Here is a 22662-nt window from a genome sequence, read left to right as displayed (position 1 = left end):
CTGGAAGCCGGGGACGGCGTCGCCGGATCCTCCAGCCGCACGCCGCCATACCGACCCCCACGTGGCCCCAGCAGTGCGGCGATCGCGGCGGAAGCCGGCACCCGAATCCGCCCCGATCCCAGAGGAGTGCGGAGGGCGTTGCCGGAGCCTGCGCCGCCCGGATGGGACCCGAGGTAGGGAGTCAGGGCACGAGAGCGAACGGAGCCCGGGGGGAAGGGGGGGGAACATACTCACCTTCTGACCGCAGAGACAGCCTCCTCTGGACGCCGCTCGCCTCTGCACCGCTCACTGACGTGGAGCCCTACCCGGGCCCACCGTGGCGCTTCCAGGGACCCGCACTGCCCGAGGTAGGAGACCCCCTCGCTACCTGGGTCGGACAGCCGGCCTGGGTGCTTGATAGGAGAAACTGAAGAAAATCTGTAGGGAATCCTGTCCTCCAGGAACAGGAAACCAACTAATGCGTGGGGAGAGGTGCCGCCCTTATATATCTGTAGGTTTCCTGTTCCTGAAGGGCGGATCCCCTCTCTCCGTAGTGCTGTCATGGACGACCGAATAAATTCCCCTTGCTTCCCCCCGCGTCCCAACTATCCAAAGTTCAACTGACTGTATGGAACCACAGATGGATGAGTCTGAAGGGCTTTTTACACATTTTATGCCATGTTCATCAGAAGTGTACGCAAGAGCTTTGCAGAGTTAAGATGAGGAAATCTGCACTGATGCCAAATTTTTTTTTAGCCTGGATCAGGGGCAGGAAGAAGTACGGTCCCAACAGCATCCTGACCCTCCTCATCAGATGTTAAGGGGGGGAGGTGACCCTGATGAGACTCAGATATCTGAGGCCTATGCGGACAGTACTATGCTGTCAGAGCAAGAAGAGGAGGAGAGTTACTCCAATGGCCAGGAATGTGATAACACAGAAGATAGTGATGAGGTGTTAGATCCCAGTTGGTGTGAACATAGAGGCACACAGCTGAGTAAGTCATCTGAGGAGGAGGATGAGGAGGTTACGATGTGCCACCCATCGCAGACACGAACTGATGCAGCCACGACGAGAGACGCATCCTCAGCCACAACTGTGCCTCTGACCAGCAGAGTCCGCAGCTCTCAGGGGTGGCAAGGGTTGCCTAGCCTGGGCCTTTTTTGACATTGCAAAGGATGAGTCAACTCATGTAATCTGCCAACTTTGCAAAAAACTGAGTTGAGGTAAAAACTGCAATAATTTGACTACTACATGTATGAACCTTCACATGCACACTCAACATGCTTTAGTGTGGGAAGTCCACTGCGCAAAAATACAGACCAGCGGATATCAACCACCATCAGCCGCCCAATCAATCGCCACTGCTGCTTTTTCCTCCTCCTCTGTTACCGTGCCAACTATTGAGATGCAGGTCTTTGATCGTAGAACCACGCGTTGTTTACCCGATCGAGTCACGCGGACTAAGAGGCATCCTTCAGCTGTAACGGAAGCGGACATGCCTGATGTTTTTGATCACTCTCAGAGAACGATCACACTAGAAGTTTCTCAATCCACACTAACATATTCGCCTGCACCTCTCTCACGGTCCAGCAGTTTGTCCGGTTCACCGTACTCTGCCCTCTCACATCACAGCAGCCAGGCCATGGTTTTGCCGTTGTGGTCATGGAAAAGATTGTTTCCTCCTAAGCATGACAAAGCTAAGAGGTTGAACTCCACCATCTCAAATTTGTTGGCAACAGAAATGCTGCCTTTCCGCTTGGTGGACACCGAGGGTTTCCAAAAGCTATTGGCCGTCGCAGTCCCCCAGTACCAATTACCCAGTCTCCTTTATTTTTCAAAGAAAGCTGTGCCTGCGCTACACCAGCATGTAGCAGACAACATCACCCATTCCTTGACAAAATCATTGTCTGCCAGGGTGCATTTCTCCAAAGACACTTGGACGAGTAAACATGGCCAAGGGCATTACATGTCGCTGACTGGGCACTGCGTGACTCTCGTGGCTGTGGGGACAGGCGCTGCTCCACAAGTGTTGGAATCCCCATGGCTTTCAGGCCAAACCTCTACAATAAACACTTCCTCCACTGCTTTTGCATTATCTATTTCCTCTAGGGCCTACACCTACGCCCTAAATCTCTGCTTTCACAAGACACGCGTTCCAACAGTGCACAGCGAACCCCCGCCACCTCCGTACTGCGCAGCCAGGGTGCACCGAAATCATCATACAGCTGAAGAGTTGTGGACAGCTCTCCAGGCTGAGTTTGATCAATGGCTGTCTCCACTGGACCTGCATCCAGTGAAGGCCATCTCCGATAACGGTGCAAACCTGGTGGCGGCCCTACGACGAGGCAAGCTCACACACGTGCCTTGCATGGCTCATGTCCTCAACATAGTGGTACAGCGTTTTCTCAGTCACTATCCTGACCTGCTCCAGAAAGCATGTAAGCTGTGTGCTAATTGCCGCCATTCGCACCCCTCTGCTCATCGACTTGCATCGATACAGATGTCTTTATCCATGCCAGTTAACAGGTTGATATGCAATGTGCAGGCACGGTGGAATTCTACTCTGCACATGTTGCAGCTGCATCGAGCCCTGATGCAGTATGTCATGTCATATAGCCTGGGCCAACGCAGTATGGAGGTGGCACCTATCATGTTTACAGAGTGGGCACAGATTAAGGACCTCTGCACCCTTCTACACAGTTTTAAACGGTCTACTAAGATGGTTAGCGCTGACGACGACGTCATCAGCATCACTATTCCGGTCATTTATATGCTGGAGCAGACATTGAATAGCCTGCGGGAAGAGATGGTGGTCCTATAAGAAGAGGAGGAAGGACAGGAGGCTGCGGAAGGGACAACATTGTCTCAAAGTTCAAGACTGTTGTCGCACAGGCGAGTGGCAAGGGAGGGTGGAGTACTACGGTTGAGGAGGGCTGGTGATGATGATAACAGGCAAACTTTTATCAAAGGTGCAAGATCCGAGGACCAAATGGAGGAGGAAGAGGTGATGGGCGAGCAACTGTCGGATGAAGAGGATAATCCTCGCCTCTGTTGTTCGGAGTTGGCGGGAGGGTACGAAGGAAATGAACTTCATTGTTACACAGCCACCAACACAGCATGGGCTTGGACCTCATGTTAGAGCCTGACATAAGAGTGCCTTCTTGCTGCACTATCTGCAACATGATCTCCGTATCGTTATGATTAGGAATAATGCTGACAACTGGGTTGCCACTTTATTAGATCCACATTATAAAGCAAAATTTGGCCAAATGATTCCTGCCCTAGAAAGGGACCCTCGAATGCTGGAGTATCAAAACACACTTGTATACAACCGTAAGAGAGCTTTTCCCCAAGACAGCAGTGAAGCACACAGTTCACATCACAGCTGTAAACTTTCAACCTCCAGCCCGTCAATTCATCAAGACCCAACCATTAGCAGCAGCAGGTGCGGTGGTTGAAGTGGAATTGCACTCCAATCGCAGACTGTACAGACTAGGTGATATTGCATTTTTTTGTGTGATGCATTAATGTCACGTAACTGCACTCTGTGCTATATTTAGTGTTGCTTCTGTGGCTGCTGCTGATGTTAACACAAATTTGTTGTAACGTGAACAGTCATGGTTGGTCTACATCTGCTGTATGCTTAAATGGGAACACTTCTTGTTGAGTTGTAAAGAGGAAGGCCGAGCTGCGGGTACCTGAACAGATTTATGGACTAGGGGCTCAGAGGGCAAAACCGGTGACCGTACATTGCTATCAGAAGCTGGACCGTGACTCTTTGGCATCCACCTGAGGGCACCATGCCAGCCGTTGCCGGTACTCCAACTCCCATCAGACTGTTTGTGGAAGAAGATCAGAAAAGACTACGATAAGTGCTGTTTAACTATCAGGCTGTTGCATTAACCATTTACTGCTCTTGCTTCCTGTTTATTAACTCCCTGCGAGGAGACCATTTTGATTTATGTTAAAAATTAAACAACATTGTTAGACAGCATTGTTCTGCAATCCCTGCATTACTGCATTCCCGCACCTGCTTACAGAGTGTCCATCTGCTGGTTTAGGTGTAGTGAAAGTCCTGTCGGTCCCTATTCTACTATTTCTACTGTGGTGAAATTGATGCCACTTTGGTGTTGTCTGCCAATAATTATTGGAAATGTGAACACTCCTGGTTGGGTGTCCATCATGCGTGTTGCCTGTAGCAATAGGCCTCCGAGAACGTCAGGCCTCCACTTCCTGGCACTCAACTACCCGTGTTACCATCCTTAAATTTTTCTGACAATGGTAGTCTAGAAATCTTATATTTGTGTGGTATCATGGCTTCCAGCAAAAGGGCCCTACACCGATCCCTCACCCACATCGTCTTACCGTGACGTTCATTGGAAAGCTGTAAATGCTGTCCCAGACCCTGATACCTCATGCCTAGCTGATTGCTGCAGTTCTATGCTGCAATTTGTACTGTGGGTGAATTGAGGCCACTTTCCTGGTGTCTTTCCCCCATTTTATGTGTTTTGGCAGCATTTGGGGCCATTCTAAGGTGTTGTGCATGCATTTGTTTTTGTCTCCCATTGACGTGAATGGCATTCTGCTATGATCGGCGAATATTAGCAGAATTAATCGGTGAATCAGTGCTCATTCGGCGAACGTGACCTGAACCGAATATTGAGATATTCACTCATCTCTAATTATTAGTGCACCCCATTTCAGGAGAGATTGTGCAGTAACTCCAGTCTCATAGGATTGAAAACAATGTAATTTATGACATGGAATTAATCCATGAAACCAGGGCTCGAGCCATGCCAACACATCTCCTGCAGGCATGAATAAATAAATATATATTACAGCCATCAGCCACGCACAGCTTAGAGATATATCATGGCACAGGTGTAATTTTTTTTTAATGTAGTTTATCACAATCCTTTTTGACTTTAGTTGGTTTTAAAAGAGGCTGAAAAGTCAGGATACAGGAAACTCTGTTCTTATTGTACAGAAATTCACACTTGGTCCTCACTGCACATTTAATGTTGTCCATCATAAAAGTGAAGTTTGTGAAGAAAGACTGGACCTGATCTTGTAGGGACCACATGAGCGCATTCAGCAGCACAAAAGGGAGAGAAGGTAGATTCATCCAATAAGATATCAGGGATCTAGGAAGCCAACAGCATCATTACCCTCCGCTTTCTCTTATAGACCCATTATAATATTTTCCTTCAAATAATTTTCTGATTTTCTAACTTGTCAGCACATTCTACATACACGGTCATTTGGCTTTGTAGTTTATAGATCTGGGCAGGTAACGGTCAGCATCTTCTATTCACAAGGGGTAGCTAAATCCTCCAGGTTATAAGTTCTATACAAAATGGCTTTCCAAATTTCACAAAGTAATTTGAACATTTTCGGATGGAGGAGAATGTTATGCTATAGCGGCAAAATGGTCAACATACAATTGTGATACTGTAACTGTGACAATACGAAAATAGGGAAAGGTGCCCTGCAGTGTCCTGGGCTGGGACCCTAGCTTTCCCTGAGGTACTTCTAAAGGGGGGAATGTTTAGCCACCATCCTTACTGTTCCCATGATATACCCTAAGCTATCCCCTCCCCAGGAGGTACTGGACAGAAATGCTAGTGTATAAACACATAAGACAAACAGGGATAACAAAAGCAACTAACATACAAAAAGACTGACCAAAGTTAGAGACGTATATAGGGGAGGGTAGGAAAATAGGGATTTTTGTGTTACTCACCGTAAAATCGTTTTCTCCCAGACGCTCATTGGGGGACACAGGACTGTGGGTGTATGCTTCTGCCGCCAGGAGGCTGACACTAAGTAAACTTGAAAAAAAGTTAGCTCCTCCTCCATCCTATACACCCTGACACTGGCTACCAGAGACTCCAGTTTGGTGCAAAAAGCAGTAGGAGAACAAAACACAAAAAATAATATAACAGCATAAATACAGAAAACTTATGTATAGAAAAGATCCTACTGACTAATGTAATCAGATATAACCAAAGCAGCCATAAGGCTACCAGGGAGGGAGCTGTGTCCCCCAATGAGCGTCTCGGAGAAAAGGATTTTACGGTGAGTAACACAAAAATCCCTATTTCTCCTTCGCCTCATTGGGGGACACAGGACTGTGGGATGTCCTAAAGCAGTCCCTGGGTGGGAAAAATAACTCACCAGTAAAAGACATCCAGATGATGGTTGTCTATAAATGCGCCACTGCCGCTTGAAGAATCCTTCTACCCAGACTTGCATCTGCAGAGGTCTGGGAGTGGACATTATAATGTTTGACAAACGTATGCAGACTAGACCAGGTCGCAGCCTTGCAAACCTGTTCTGCTGAGGCCTGGTGCCGAATGGCCCAGGAAGCCCCCACTGCTCTAGTCGAATGAGCCTTGATTCCGGCCGGAACCGTCATGCCCATGGAGCGATAAGCCTCCTGAATGGTCGCCCTTATCCACCTGGCCAGGGTAGATTTTGAAGCCGCGCATCCCTTCCTGCGACCCTGCGGAAGGACAAACAGAGCATCTGTCTGGCGAAAAGGAGCCGTTTGGGAAACGTACCTCCTCAGAGCCCTCACCAGATCCAACGTATGGAGAGCTTTTTCTACACGGTGCGTAGGTGCCGGACAAAAAGAGGGCAGAACAATATCTTCATTGATGTGGAATGATGAAACAACCTTCGGCAAAAAGGATGGTGCTGGTCTGAGCACTACCTTGTCCTGATGAAAACGCAAAAAAGGGGGACGACAAGAAAGGGCTGCCAGCTCCGATACCCGTCTTATGGACGTTATGGCCACTAAAAATACGACTTTCCAAGAAAGAAACATCAAAGAAACATCTTGAAGAGGCTCAAAAGGAGCGTTCTGTAAAGCCCTTAAGACCAGATTAAGGTCCCAAGCTTCCAAAGGAGTCTTACAAGGAGGGACCTTATGAGCGACTCCCTGGAAAAAAGTCCTGACCTGACGATTAGTAGCAATCTTGCGCTGAAAAAGGACTGATAAAGCCGAAATCTGCCTTTTAAGGGTACTTGGAGCAAGCCCAGAATCCAGGCCTGCTTGAAGGAAGGTTAGAATGTTTGGAACGGAAAAACGCAGAGGAGGCAGCCCGCGCTCTCTACACCAGGAAAGGAACACCTTCCAAGTGTGATAATAAATCCTGGCCGAGACGGACTTACGTGCACTGATCATGGTATCAGCCACTTCTTGAGAAAACCCTGCCTGAGTTAAAACCCAAGATTCAACGGCCAGGCCGTCAAACGTAGGACCTCTGAGTTCTGGTGGTAGATCGGCCCTTGAGATAGAAGATCCGGCCGATCTGGGAGCCGCCAAGGAACCCCGGCGAGAAGTTGTACCAGGTCTGCATACCGGGTCCGTCGTGGCCAATCCGGAGCGATCAGGATGGCTGGCACTCTCTCTGATTTGATCTTCTTGATTACCCTTGGGAGCAGTGCCAGAGGAGGGAACAGATAAGAGAGATGAAACTGGTTCCAAGACAGTACCAGCGCATCCACGGCGATTGCCTGGGGGTCTCGGTACCGAGAGACAAAACTGGGCACCTTGGCATTCATCTTGGACGCCATTAGATCCACGTCCGGAGTCCCCCAAAGATGGCATATCTGCAAAAATACCTCGGGATGGAGAGACCATTCCCCGGAGGCTAGACCCTGACGGCTTAGAAAATCTGCCGCCCAGTTTTCTTCACCCGGAATGTGGACCGCTGAGATCACAGAGTGATTTCTCTCTGCCCAGAGTAGAATTTGTTTTACCTCCTGCATGGCTGCCTTGCTGCGGGTGCCCCCCTGGTGATTTATGTAGGCTACCGCTGTGGCGTTGTCCGATTGAATTCAGACAGGGCGACCTGCCAGAAGATGCTGGAAATGTAACAAGGCTAGTCGAACTGCTCGAATCTCTAAGATATTGATGGGGAGATCTGATTCCCGAGGAGACCAGCATCCCTGAGCTGTGAGATGAAAAAACACCGCTCCCCAACCCAGGAGACTGGCATCTGTGGAAACCACTAGCCAATTGGTTGGGGGAAAGAGCTTCCCCCTGAGTAGAGATGAGCTGTTTAGCCACCAAGAGAGGGCCTGCCTGGCCTGGAGAGACAACCGAAATCTGCGGTTGAGAGAGAGAGGATTTCTGTTCCACACTGATAGGATTGCTTGTTGGAGGGGTCGAAGATGAAGCTGCGCAAACGGAACCGCCTCTATAGTTGCAACCATCTTTCCTAACACCCTCATGCCAGACCGAATCATATGAGGGTACGGTTGTTGAAGATTCCTCACTTCCCGCCGAAGGGCTAGGACCTTGTCCTGGGGAAGGATTGATAGGGCTTGAGAGGTGTCGAAGATCATGCCTAAAAATGAGATCTTCCGAGACGGCTGTAGGGATGACTTCCTTAAATTTACCAGCCAACCTAGACGAGAAAGGGTGTCCAGAGTGATGCCGACATTTTCCCTGCAAGATTGAAAAGTCGGTCCCTTGATCAGCAGATCGTCTAGGTATGGCAAGACAACTATACCTCGGGAGTGCAGAATGGACACCACAGTAGACATGACTTTTGTGAACAACCTGGGAGCGGAGGCCAGCCCGAAGGGTAATGCCGTGAATTGAAAGTGTAGATTGTTTACGGCAAACCGGAGAAATCTTTGATGAGGCGGAAAGATGGGAATATGTAGATAAGCATCCTGAATGTCTACTGAGGCCAAAAACTCTCCCTTTTCCAGAGAGGCGATGACTGACCGGAGAGACTCCATCCGAAAGTGACGAACGCGGACAAACCTGTTTAAGAGTCTGAGATCTAGGATAGGCCTCACTGCTCCGTCCTTTTTGGGCACTACAAAAAGATTGGAATAAAAGCCCTGAAACCTTTCCTCCCTTGGAACAGGAGAAATGACACCGCTGATACGAAGGGACTCTACGGAATTGAACAGGCTTTGACGGAGAGACTCGGACCTGGGAAGACGGGATGGGAAGAACCGGGGAGGAGGCAGCTGAACCAGCTCTATTTTGTAACCCGGTTGATACGAGTTCTCCAACTCACCGGTCGTGGATTACCTGAAGCCAGACCTGGCGAAATAAAAGTAGACGTCCGCCTACTTTGTTGGAGACACCCAGAGGAGGCCTCCAGTCACTTAGCCGAAAATCTTTGAGTCCTAGATCCTCTGGATCTAGTAGACTGGGGACGCATTCTTCCCCCCTGGCTGGCCGTATAAGAGATCCGACCGTCTCGGTCCTGATTGGGTCGACCCTGCGCAGGAGAGCCTGATGCTGGGGCCCATCTAACATTGCGAAAGGTTCTAAAACGGGCCTGAAATTGGCGACGAAAAGGCTGTCTTGCCCTCTGCTGAGGAAGAAACTTACTTTTCCCTCCTGTGGAGTCAGAAATGAGCTGATCCAGCTTCTCTCCGAACAAACGATCACCCTGATACGGTAGGGATGTAAGTGATTTTTTAGAGGTAGAATCAGCCCGCCAGGACCTTAACCAAAGGGCCCTTCTGATGGCAATAGCATTAGATGCAGCCGAAGAAGCACAATCTGCTACATCTAGGGACGCGTTAATCAGATAGCTACCAGCCAGTGCTACCTGAGATGACACTTCCGCCAATTCTGCTGACAAATTACCTTCTTGAAGAGCCTTTGATAACGACTCCGACCAAGATATAGCCCTGGCAACCCAAGTTGCCGCAAAGGAAGGAAAAAGTGCCGAACTTGAGGCCTCAAAAACGGAAAGAGCCAAGCTCTCTATAAGACGATCCGTAGGATCCTTAATCGATGAGCCATTAGGCAGAGATAGCAACGTGCTAGAGGCTAAACGGGACACTGGAGGATCTACAGAAGGATTTTCTGCCCATTTACTACAAAGTTCCGAAGCAAAGGGATACCTAGCCTTCAGAGCTCTTTGCCCTGAAAAGTGCTTGTCCGGGTGCTCCCGGTTGCGTCGAATCAGGTCCTCAAACTCAGGGTGAGAGGAAAAGACCCTATGGGCCCGATTTGCCCGCTTAAAAGAGACCTTATGATCAGAGGATGAGGCGAGCTCGTCCTCTATCCCCAAAGACTGATTGACAGCCTCAATTAGGCTATCTACAGACTCCTGAAACCCAGGATTCTCAAAATTAAGGGACCCTTCTGACTCGTAGTCAGTCTCAACTTCCCCGCTTTCCGCAGGGGAAGGAGAACGAGATACGGAACTCCAGGATGCGGAAGCACCTGAATGCCTGGGCGACGCTGTGCGAATCCGCTTTCCATGCGTCTGTCTAGAGTGAGCGCGGCCCCTGCAGGCTGAAGGCTCCTGAGACCCCGAGGCCCTCTCCGAGACAGGTGGACTACCGGCCCTGACTGCCGGGGTCTGCAGAGATTTGATTGCTTCAGTAAGGGACGCCATGGATTGCGACAAGGACGTGACCCATTCCGGCGGAGCGGCCCCAGCATCTGCTTGAGGGACCGGAGCCGGAGAGACTGCTGGAGAGCTGGCAGGGGGGGGGGGGGCTCCTGGGCGCGTTCAGAGTCACAGGCCTCGCAGAGGCGATTACTTTGGGCGTGCGGAAAAGGGGCACGACAAGTTACACAACCGGTAAAAAGAACCGTGTGAGTCTTAACCCTTCTAGACATAGTGATCCGTAAAGCTATACCCAGGGCCAGAGACTGGGACAAAAAGAATGCTTCAGCCAGATGGAGGGAGAAGCACTTACCCCGGTCCTGTGTCCCCACGAGTACAGTGATGGATCCTGAATGCACGAAGCGGAGCCCAAATGCGCTGTCTTATATGCGCAGCAGGCCTTAGGGGGGAGGGACCGCCAATCAACGCTGCGGCCTGGAGCAGTCCAGAAGCCGGGGCCTCAATTTTTCCCCTTCAGAGAGAGAAGCCGGAACCGGAAGTGACGCGCCGGAGGGGGCGGGGCCTCACAGCGCGCTGAACGGAAGTCCCAGGCTCCAGGCAGGATGCTACCCCACGCCCGAAGGAGGCTAGGCAAGGCCTGAAGCCTCTGGGGTATAGCGGCACCGCCGCATTATACCGCCGCAGCGCCGCTTTTAACGCTGCAGCGCCGATGTCCTAACGCTGCAGCGCCGGATCACGCTGCAGCGCCGCAGTCCCAACGCCGCAGAGCAGGAACATGCTGCAGCGCCGCAGTAGTAACGCCGCAGCGCCGGATCACGCTGCAGCGCCGACCCACACCACCCGAGAAGGAGCCTCACTGCAGCGCCGGAGCAAAGACCAGGTAATGCCAGGAGCCCCCCCTTTGTCACACCGCACTCCAGAGAGGGGGAAGACAAATGACGGTGCAGGAACCCTATCTCCATTATCCCCAGGATAAGGAGAGGGACCGTCCACCACCCCACCTAACACCGCCGAGCAGGGGTGTAGGAATCAGGGGGGAACACACGGACATCTACAGGCACCTGTACAGCCTGGAGTCTAGCTACCTCAGGGTGGTCAGGGCCAAGTCCGGTGAAGGATCCCACGTAGCGGAAAAGGATACGTGGAAAAAATTTGCACGTACTTGCCCGTTGATGGTTTGGGGAGATCGGACCCTCAAAAAGGTCGGTCGCCCCCTCAATCCAAAGATGTTGAAAATTGGGTCCAAAGAATCCAGGACCCAGAGATGTGCCTCCTTGAGACACTAAGCATAAACTGGAGTCTCTGGTAGCCAGTGTCAGGGTGTATACGATGGAGGAGGAGCTAACTTTTTTCAAGTTTACTTAGTGTCAGCCTCCTGGCGGCAGAAGCATACACCCACAGTCCTGTGTCCCCCAATGAGGCGAAGGAGAAATAGAAACCAAATGGGAACAGGACAACCACATACCCAAAACATCATGCAACAACCTCCAGCAGCAACAAAGATCTCAGAACAGCGACTACTACGAACTAGAAAGTAAAACTTTCACTAGCAAGGAGAGATGGTCTGGCCAGATTTTATAGGGAAAGGTAATGACCAGATCAGAAGCAGTTTAAATGGAGCTGCATGTTTCTGACAGCACAGAAAGGGATGTTAACCTCTTCAGCACCAAAGGAAACAAAATCCATTCAACATGGGACACAAACACACAGGCTAAATGGAAGATCTGTGATTCACAATACATAGTGACCTTCTAACCCCAGATCTCCCAAGAGGACGTGACACACTTATGACGTCCCACTCCCCCTTCTACGAGGGGCCACGGGACACTCGGAGCCGGGTTTATCTGGATGGGCCAAATGAAAGGACCACATTAACCTCAGATGCTAGAACCCACATACTCTCCTCCTCTCCTTCCAATGTTCCAGGTACTGTACAGAGCGGTGAACCGTACGGGAATCAATGATTTTTGCTACCTGAAATTCTAAATTGCCATCAACAATAACCGGTGGCTGTGGTAAAGATGATGGTTCTACAGGCGCAATAAATTTTTTGAGCAATGACCTGTTAAAAATATTATGGATCTTGAGAGTCAGAGCAAGCTTGAGATGGAAAGCTACAGGGTTGATTATGGTGACCACCTTAACCACCTTATAAGGACCAATAAATCTAGGGCCTAATTTCCAAGAGGGAACTTTCAGTTTAATATTTTTGGTAGACAGCCATACTAAATCATTCACCCTCACGTCTGGACCTGACAATCATTTATCAGCCATATGTTTCTATTTGTCCCCCATGATCTTTAAATTATTCTGAACCCCTTCCCATACTGATGAGAGCGAAGAAGAAAATCATTCCTCCCCAGGAACCACCAAAGACTCATCTTTACTGAAGGTACAGAATTGTGGACGGAAGCCATATGCACCAAAAAATGGCAGCTTACCAGTGGACTCACTACGATGATTGTTTAATGCAAACTTAGCCAGTGATAGAAAAGAAACCAATATTCCTAGTTAACTGATATAAAACATCTGAGGTAAGTCTCCAAACTCTGGTTTAGGCATTCAGTCTGGCCATTAGTTTAAGGATGGAATGCCGAAGAAAAGTATAGATGCATCCCTAAACAAGATCAAAATATCCTCCAAAATTTAGATACAGTACAAATTGGGTCCACCAATCTGACACCACATCGGACACTGTGAGGTTTCACGATCTCAGTGACAAAGACATGAGTCAGTGTTTTGGCATTAAAAGGAACCAGTCACCCCCCAGGCGTTTGTAACTTAAAGAGCCACCTTGTGCTACACTAATGCTGCATTCTGACAAGGTGGCTCTTTTAGTTCGGGTCCCTGGCACTGCTGCAATAATCGCTTTTGAAGTTTGTACGGATGAGTGTGCGGGGTCTTGAACGCGCACAGACACAAAGTCAACCACATCCTTATATAACCTTGGCCACCAAAATGACGAGAAAGGGGGTCCAAGGTCACCTTACTACCTGGGTGACCAGTCAGACCTGAGCTTTAAGTTTTAAGACTCATATGTACAGATACAAACAATTTCCCTAAAAAAAAACAAACAGCAGGGGCGTCCCCCTTGAGCCTTCAATACCTCACCCTCAAGTTCAGAACACACTGCTGAGGCGAACACTCCTTCTTGTAAAACAGGGACAGCATCTTCAGTACTCCCACCCCCAGGGAAACTCCGAGACAAAGCATCCGCTTTGAAGTTCCTAATCCAAGGACGGTAACTGACCACAAAATTAAACCTGGTGAAAAACAAAAACAATCTAGCTTGCCTCGTATTAAGACGTTTAGCCGATTCAAAGTACATCAAGTTTTTGTGATCAGTGATGACTGTGACCGAGTGAACTGCTCACTCCAAAAAATTAGGCCACTCTTCAAATGCCATTTTAATGGCCAAAAGTTCCCTATTTCCTACATTATCGTTTCTGCCAATGACAACTTTTTAGAGAAGAAAGCACATGGATGCCATTTACCAGAGGACAACCCTTGAAACAATACAGCCCTGACCCCCACCTCCGAAGCATCAACCTCAACAATAAATGGTTGAGAAGCATCAGGGTGTATGAGTACTGGCACAGAGTAAAAACATCTCTTCAGAGAAGAAAATGCCTGCCAAGCGCAGTTCAACCACCTTGAGAAGTCTCTATCTTTCCTCATCATATCAGTGAGGGGTTTAACAATAGACTAGAAGTTTCGGATAATTTTCCAACAATAGTATGCAAACCCAAAAAAGTGTAATTATTTCAGATCTTCTGGGAGGTTCCATTCCAGGACTGCTCAGACCTTATCATGATCCATGCAGAAACCTGTGACTGACACTAGGAAACCTAAGAACTGAAAGACTTGTACAGCGAATACACACTTCGCCAACTTGGCATACAGTTTATTATCCTGGAGAACCTGTAACACCTGCCTGACATGTACCTGATGAAACTTGACATCGGGTGAGTAGATCAAAATATCATCAAGATACACTACTACAAATCTACCCATGAGGTTAAGGAAGATGTCAATAACGAAATGTTGGAAAATGGCGGAAGCATTAGTCAAACTAAAAGGCATGACAAGGTTTTCATAATGTCATTCTGGGGTGTTGAAAGCCATCTTTCACTCATCCCCTTCCATAATCCTAATCAGATTCTAGGATCTCCTGAGATCCAATTTGGGAACCATTTTGCCCCAATAATCTGATTGAACAAATCAGGAATGAGTGGGAGGGGATATGGGTCCTGGCTAGTGGTCTGATTTAAGTCATGAAAATCTAAACAGGGGTGCAGGGCCCCCATCTTTCTTCTTGACTAAGAAAAACTCCTCTGCTACAGGCGTAGATGAGGGTCTAATATGACCCATGGCAGTGCTCTCAGAGATATAGTCTTTCACTGCCTGTCTCTCAGGACCTGACAGATTGTATAATTTGGTCTTGAGCAACATTGCTCCAGGAAGCAAATTAACAGGATGATCATGCACACGATGAGAAGGCAGTTCTTGACACCCCTTTTCGGAGAACATGTCCTCAAAATCACACAGAAAGATGGAATGTTCTTAGTGGAGACAGAGATAATAGTACGTAGGCAATTATTTTTCAAAAATCACTCCACTTAATTATCTCCCTGGCCTGCCAGTCTATGACCGGATTATGCTTAGTCAACTAGGGAAGACCCAGAACAATAAGAGTAGAGAGGCCTTCCCGAAGATAAAAAGAAAGGAGCTCCTTGTGAAGAGCGCCTACACGAAGGTTCACCTGATGCGCTATTTGCATAAAGCTTCCCTGACTAAGAGTTGCAGAGTCTATAGCAAATATGGGAATGGACTTTGCCTGCTTACTACAGGAGAGATCATGGATCTGAGCAAATCACGTATCTACCATATTCGCTCCTGTCCCACTATACAGTAGGACAGATATCGTTTCAGTTTTTGTACCTATAACCACTTACGCAGGTAGGATAAACTGAGACACACCTGCAGAGGAGATATATACGTCAAGGTTGTAATTCTCTACACAACTTGGGGTCAGAAGTTTTCCGACGGATACTGTTTCGGTATAGACGGACAAATCCTAATGAAATTACCCTTTTTCCACACCGGGAGAACTTAAGTTTTGGGAAGTACCACAGATCTATCCCTGAGACGTCTATCCATACATATAGCAAGAGCCATGGTGGCCTCCAACGATGCTGGAGTTTCGTACTGCACCGATGCATCCTTTAATGGTTCAGACAGACCCTGACAAAACTAATTACTAAGGGCATTAAATTCAATAGGGAAAAGCAGTGAGAAATGTAAATCCATTCGCGTATCATACGGATGTCATACGGATACGTATGTGAGAGAAAATAGCATAATCGCATTGCGCACGCATTATACACCATACCGAGAAGATTTGTGCTACTCTCCGCCGAGAGAATCGGACCGATTTTTCATACGTTAAGTGTGACACCGGCCTAAAGGCAATGAGGTTTGGGCCACCAGCCTTACTGTTCTCCTGTTATACTCTAAGTGATCTCCCACTACCCAGGAGGCCTGGACAGAATGCTAGTGTATAAACAAGTAAGACAAACAGGAATAACAAAAGCAACTAACCTACAAAAACACTCAACAAAGGTAGAGAGGTACTGTATATACTCGAGTATAAGCCGAGATTTTCAGCCCATTTGTTTAGGCTGAAAGTGCCCCTCTCGGCTTATACTCGAGTCATTGTCAGCAGGGCAGGGGGAGCGGCAGCTGTGACATACTCACCTGCTCCTGGCGAGGTCCCTGCAACTCCGATGGTCTTCGGGCACTGGCAGCTCTTCCTGTGTTGAGCGGTCACATGGTACCGCTCAACATATTCATTACTGTAATGAGCGGTACCAGTGACCGCCCAACGGCGGCGCCCCGAGACCATCTGTCAGAAAGAAGCAGGGACCGCGCCGGGAGCAGGTGAGTATAATGGAGAGGGTGAGCAATGCGCGATATTCACCTGTCCCCGTTCCACTGCCGGGCGCCACTCCGTCTTCCGCATCCTCGGGCTATGACGCTCAGGTCAGAGGGCTTGATGACGTGTTTAGTGTGCGCGCCGCCCTCTGCCTGAACAGTCACTGCAGAGGATGTGGAAGACGGAGTGGCGCCCGGCGGTGGAACGGGGACAGTTGAATATTGCAAGTGCCAGGGGCCTGAGCGACGAGAGGGGAGTATGTCTTTTTTTTAAATCGCAGCAACAGCATATAGGGCAAATGTTTCTATGGAGCATCTTATGGGGCAATAATCAACCTTTATGCAACATTATATGGGGAACATTTTCTATGGAGCATCTTATGGAGCCATTATTAACCTTTGTGCAGCATTATATTGGGCATATTTTCATATGGAGCATTTTATTGGGCCCATCATGAACTGTATGGAGCATTATATGGCACTCCTGATTCAATATGGATATTCAAAAACACTTAACCTACTGATGTCTCAATTAATTTTACTTTTATTGGTACCTATTTTTATTTTTGACATTTACCGGTAGCTGCTGCATTTTCCACCCTAGGCTTATACTCGAGTCATTAAGTTTTCCCATTTTTTTGTGGCAAAATTAGGGGTCTCGGCTTATACTCGGGTCGGCTTATACTCGAGTATATACGGTATACAGGGAAGGGTAGGAAAGTACAAGTCAAATTGGAACAGGACAATGAGGAAAGCATACACCCAAAACATCATGCAACAATCTCCAGCAGCAACAAAGATCTCAGTACAGCAACTCCAAGGACCTCTTCCTGGCAAGACAGAGATGATCAGGCCAGATTTTATAGGAAGAGGTCAGATCAGATGCCGCTGAAATGGAGCTGCATGTTTCTGACCAGTATTGAACAGGTCGTTATCCTTTTCAGCACAAAATGAAACAAAATCCATTTAATATGGCACACACGCAGGCTAAATGGAAGATCTGCGATTCACAATACATAGTGACCTTCTAACCCCAGATCTCCTTGGAGGACGTGACACATTCGTGACAGATACGGTAAAACTACACCACCGATAAAGCAGCCATCATCGATGACAGAGTAGAATCTGTGACTCTGTATTTAGTGGTTAATACTCACCTGGCTGGTTATCTGAAGGAATCTCCTCTTTACACCTCTCATCACCCCTCACATATGTCTCTGTAGTACTAATATGGGTCAGATCTTTACCCTGAAATAAATATTGTAAAAGTCACAGACAGATGGAGAAGTCACATCTATGATCAGCTCTAATCCTGCCATCTCCGCCGTTCTCATTACACAAGTATAAAACATATAATACTGGTGGATAAAACAAGACTGAGCACAAGACCTTCACAGCCATCTACACATCATAGGGGAGATCTCATGACACCTTCTCTCCATCTACCTCATGATCCTGAGGAACACATCTCTCTGGTGTTGTCCTTTTACTGGATAGATCTGGAGGAAACACATACAGGGACTGAATTAATTCTTTACATACAGATAATTATAGGCCGTGTGTATTTGGTCCTGTCTATTACCTGGTGATGTGAGGGGCTGGGGAACCTCCATCATGGAGTCCTTGTATAGATATTTGTGCTCTTCTAAATACTCCCACTCCTCCATGGAGAAATATACGGCGGCATCCTGACATCTTATATAAACCTGACACATACAATGACACCGTTATCCCCCGATCCCTTCATGGCATTACTGTACAATGTCCCAGCATTCCCAGCAGGATCACCTCTCCAGTCAGCAGCTCAATCATCTTGTAGGTGAGTTCTAGTATCTTTTGGTCATTGATGTCCTCATGTATCAGGAGGTGAGGTGGAGGTCCTGTGTTTGGGTTCAGGGGTTTTTCCCATCCCTCAGACGCAGGGTCCTGACAGTGCTCACTTGAGATCTTCTTCACTACTGTGTAATCCTGGTTATGGAGAGACACATTAATAAATCTCACCACAGACATTTCCAGAGTCCTCACCTCTCCAGTTCTGTCCATCTGTTATTCCCATAGATGAGAATGATGTAATGTAACGTCATCAGAACCTCTCACCTCTCCAGTAAGCCGGAAGAGGATCTCTAGGGTGAGGTGTAATATCCTCTCCGCCATCTTGTCTCTGTCTATATCCATCTTTGATTGGTAAATCAGAAAAATTCTCTTATATAGAAGATCTTTACTGAGAGGATCCAAAATTGTAGAGACCTGAATGAGAAGATGAGCCGATCTAACATCATAAAAATTCTGTGTAATAATACAATTACTGGAGATAATAAGGGAAACATATAACGATATTTATTATTTTACAGTATTTTGTTTTCTTCTTTACATCTACTAATAAAACCTATGTTCTGCCTTCTTCCACGTTTGTGGCTATGTGGATTCCAGCATACAGCTAAACCTCCTTCACATCCCAAATAAAAAGACTGTAAAGTTCTGCAGTCTATGGTTTATCGGTGCGATGATATGAAGATGAATATGAGTGGTAGAACTATAAAAATACAGATAGTATCAGTCAATACTGGGCACATCATAAGAACCAGCAGCAATGATAATACAATACAAAGTGTACACTGAATACATTAATCATAAACAGCTGTGACAATATGAATTGCAGGAAGCACAATTCTACACAGAGGTATGAATCTAAAACAAGCAACCGTGACAATGTAGAGTGCAAGAAATACAAACTAAGATGGAGGATTACAGAGCAAAATACACCTGTACTAACACAATACCATAAAAGTGACTTATATAAACAAGCTTTAACATAAGCACACAGTCAAGACTACAATTCTCACTGGATTAGCTGAAGGATGGGGATAGTAGTAAGAAGTGAGCAGAAGCAAGAGTCTTGTCTGCAGAGGTATCTTGTCTGCATTGAGTCCGAGCTTGTCTAAAAACATGTCTCCTTCACAGAGAAGCAAGGGACGGTCCCACAAGCACACTGAACTTAACCCCTTCCCGACCTGTGACACAGCGTATGCGTCATGAAAGTCGGTGCCAATCCGACCTGTGACGCATATGCTGTGTCACAGAAAGATCGCGTCCCTGCAGATCGGGTGAAAGGGTTAACTCCCATTTCACCCGATCTGCAGGGACAGGGGGAGTGGTAGTTTAGCCCAGGGGGGGTGGCTTCACCCCCTCGTGGCTACGATCGCTCTGATTGGCTGTTGAAAGTGAAACTGCCAATCAGAGCGATTTGTAATATTTCACCTAAAAAAATGGTGAAATATTACAATCCAGCCATGGCCGATGCTGCAATATCATCGGCCATGGCTGGAAACACTTATGTGCACCCACCCCACCCCGCCGATCGCCCCCCCAGCCACCCGATCTGTGGCCCGCTCCCCTCCGTCCTGTGCTCCGCTCCCCCGTCCTCCTGTCCGCTCCCCCGTGCTCCAATCACACCCCCCCGTGCTCCAATCAAACCCCCCCGCACTCCGATCCCCCCCCGTGCTCCGAACCACCCCCCCTGCACACCGATCCCCCCCCCCTGCACACCGATCCACCCGCCCGCACACCGATCACTCTCCCCCTTGCTCCGATCCCTCCCCCCCCGTGCTCCGACGCCCCCCCGTGCCCTGATCTCCCCCCCCTGTGCCCTGATCTCCCCCCCTTATACTTACCGATCCTGGCGGGGTCCGTCAGTCTTCTTCCCCGAGCGCCGCCATGTTCCAAAATGGCGGGCGCATGCGCAGTGCGCCCGCCGAATCTGCCGGCCGGCAGATTCGTTCCAATGTGAATTTTGATCACTGTGATATAATCTATCACAGTGGTCAAAATAAAAAAACAGTAAATGACCCCCCCCATTTGTCCCCCATAGATAGGGACAATAATAAAATAAAGAATTTTTTTTTTTTTTCACTAAGGTTGGAGTTAGAACTAGGGTTAGGGTTAGGGTTAGGGGTAGGGTTAGGGGTAGGGGTAGGGGTAGGGTTAGGGGTAGGGTTAGGGTTAGGGTTAGGGGTAGGGTTAGGGTTAGGGGTAGGGTTAGGGTTAGGGGTAGGGTTTCGGTATGTGCACACATATTCTGGTCCTCTGCGGATTTTTCTGCAGCGGATTTGATAAATCCGCAGTGCTAAACCGCTGCGGATTTATGGCAGATTTACCGCGGTTTTTCTGCGCATTTCACTGCGGTTTTACAACTGCGATTTTCTATTGGAGCAGTTGTAAAACCGCTGTGGAATCCGCAGAAAGAAGTGACATGCTGCGGAATGTAAACCGCTGCGTTTCCGTGCAGTTTTTCCGCAGCATGTGTACAGCGATTTTTGTTTCCCATAGGTTTACATTGAAATGTAAACTCATGGGAAACTGCTGCGGATCCGCAGCGTTTTCCAAAGCGTGTGCACATACCTTTAGAATTAGGCTATGTGCACACGGTGCGGATTTGGCTGCGGATCCGCAGCGGATTGGCCGCTGCGGATCCGCAGCAGTGTTCCATCAGGTTTACAGTACCATGTAAACCTATGGAAAACCAAATCCGCTGTGCCCATGGTGCGGAAAATACCGCACGGAAACGCTGCGTTGTATTTTCCGCAGCATGTCAATTCTTTGTGCGGATTCCGCAGCGTTTTACACCTATTCCTCAATAGGAATCCGCAGGTGGAATCCGCAGGTGAAATCCGCAGGTAAAACGCAGTGCCTTTTACCTGCGGATTTTTCAAAAATGGTGCGGAAAAATCTCACACGAATCCGCAACGTGGGTACATAGCCTTAGGGTTAGGGTTGGGTTGGAATTAGGGTTGTGGTTAGGGTTAGGGGTGTGTTGGGGTTAGGGTTGTGGTTAGGGGTGTGTTGCGGTTAGGGTTGTGGTTAGGGTTACGGCTACAGTTGGGATAAGGGTTAGGGGTGTGTTGGCGTAAGAATTGAGGGGTTTCCACTGTTTAGGCACATCAGGGGGTCTCCAAACGCAACATGGCGCCACCATTGATTCCAGCCAATCTTTTATTCAAAAAGTCAAATGGTGCTCCTTCCCTTCCGAGCCCCGACGTGTGCCCAAACAGTGGTTTACCCCCACATATGGGGTATCAGTGTACTCAGGACAAACTGGGCAACAATTACTGGGGTCCAATTTCTCCTGTTACCCTTGAGAAAATAAAAAATTGCTTGCTAAAACATCATTTTTGAGGAAAGTAAAATGATTTTTTATTTTCACGGCTCTGCGTTGTAAACGTCTGTGAAGCACTTGGGGGTTCAAAGTGCTCACCACATATCTAGATAAGTTCCTTGGGGGGTCTAGTTTCCAAAATGGGGTCACTTGTGGGGGGTTTCTACTGTTTAGGCACACCAGGGGCTCTGCAAACGCAACGTGACGCCCGCAGACCATTCCATCAAAGTCTGCATTTCAAAACGTCACTACTTGACTTCCGAGCCCCGACATGTGCCCAAACAGTGGTTTACCCCCACATATGGGGTATCAGTGTACTCAGGACAAACTGGGCAACAATTACTGGGGTCCAATTTCTCCTGTTACCCTTGAGAAAATAAAAAATTGCTTGCTAAAACATCATTTTTGAGGAAAGAAAAATGATTTTTTATTTTCACGGCTCTGCGTTGTAAACGTCTGTGAAGCACTTGGGGGTTCAAAGTGCTCACCACATATCTAGATAAGTTCCTTGGGGGGTCTAGTTTCCAAAATGGGGTCACTTGTGGGGGGTTTCTACTGTTTAGGCACACCAGGGGCTCTGCAAACGCAACGTGACGCCCGCAGACCATTCCATCAAAGTCTGCATTTCAAAACGTCACTACTTGACTTCCGAGCCCCGACATGTGCCCAAACAGTGGTTTACCCCCACATATGGGGTATCAGTGTACTCAGGACAAACTGGGCAACAATTACTGGGGTCCAATTTCTCCTGTTACCCTTGAGAAAATAAAAAATTGCTTGCTAAAACATCATTTTTGAGGAAAGAAAAATGATTTTTTATTTTCACGGCTCTGCGTTGTAAACGTCTGTGAAGCACTTGGGGGTTCAAAGTGCTCACCACATATCTAGATAAGTTCCTTAGGGGGTCTAGTTTCCAAAATGGGGTCACTTGTGAGGGGTTTCTACTGTTTAGGCACACCAGGGGCTCTGCAAACGCAACGTGACGCCCGCAGACCATTCCATCAAAGTCTGCATTTCAAAAGTCACTACTTCCCTTCTGAGCCCCGACGTGTGCCCAAACAGTGGTTTACCCCCACATATGGGGTATCAGCGTACTCAGGAGAAACTGGACAACAACTTTTGGGGTCCAATTTCTCCTGTAACCCTTGGGAAAATAAAAAATTCTGGGCTAAAAAATTATTTTTGAGGAAAGAAAACGTATTTATTATTTTCACTGCTCTGTGTTATAAACTTCTGTGAAGCACTTGGGGGTTCAA

General features: G+C 48.0%; 1 protein-coding gene across 1 annotated transcript in view; it reads right to left on the bottom strand.

The window, feature by feature from the left end:
* LOC138666496 (gastrula zinc finger protein XlCGF53.1-like) overlaps positions 1 to 18297 on the bottom strand; it is a 144912-nt gene extending 126615 nt beyond the window's left edge. The window contains exons 1-5 of the mRNA XM_069754713.1: positions 18280 to 18297; positions 18043 to 18222; positions 17837 to 17960; positions 17701 to 17753; positions 17412 to 17502 (exon numbers count right to left, since the gene is read on the bottom strand). Coding sequence (XP_069610814.1) covers positions 17412 to 17502; positions 17701 to 17753; positions 17837 to 17960; positions 18043 to 18222; positions 18280 to 18297 — 466 coding nt within the window. The remainder of the gene's footprint in view (positions 1 to 17411; positions 17503 to 17700; positions 17754 to 17836; positions 17961 to 18042; positions 18223 to 18279) is intronic.
* Between the last annotated feature and the right edge of the window lie 4365 nt (positions 18298 to 22662).

This window comes from Ranitomeya imitator, chromosome 2 (assembly GCF_032444005.1).
Source record: "Ranitomeya imitator isolate aRanImi1 chromosome 2, aRanImi1.pri, whole genome shotgun sequence".
In the NCBI taxonomy this organism is placed as follows: domain Eukaryota; kingdom Metazoa; phylum Chordata; class Amphibia; order Anura; family Dendrobatidae; genus Ranitomeya; species Ranitomeya imitator.
This window is presented reverse-complemented; position numbering and strand designations above follow the sequence as displayed.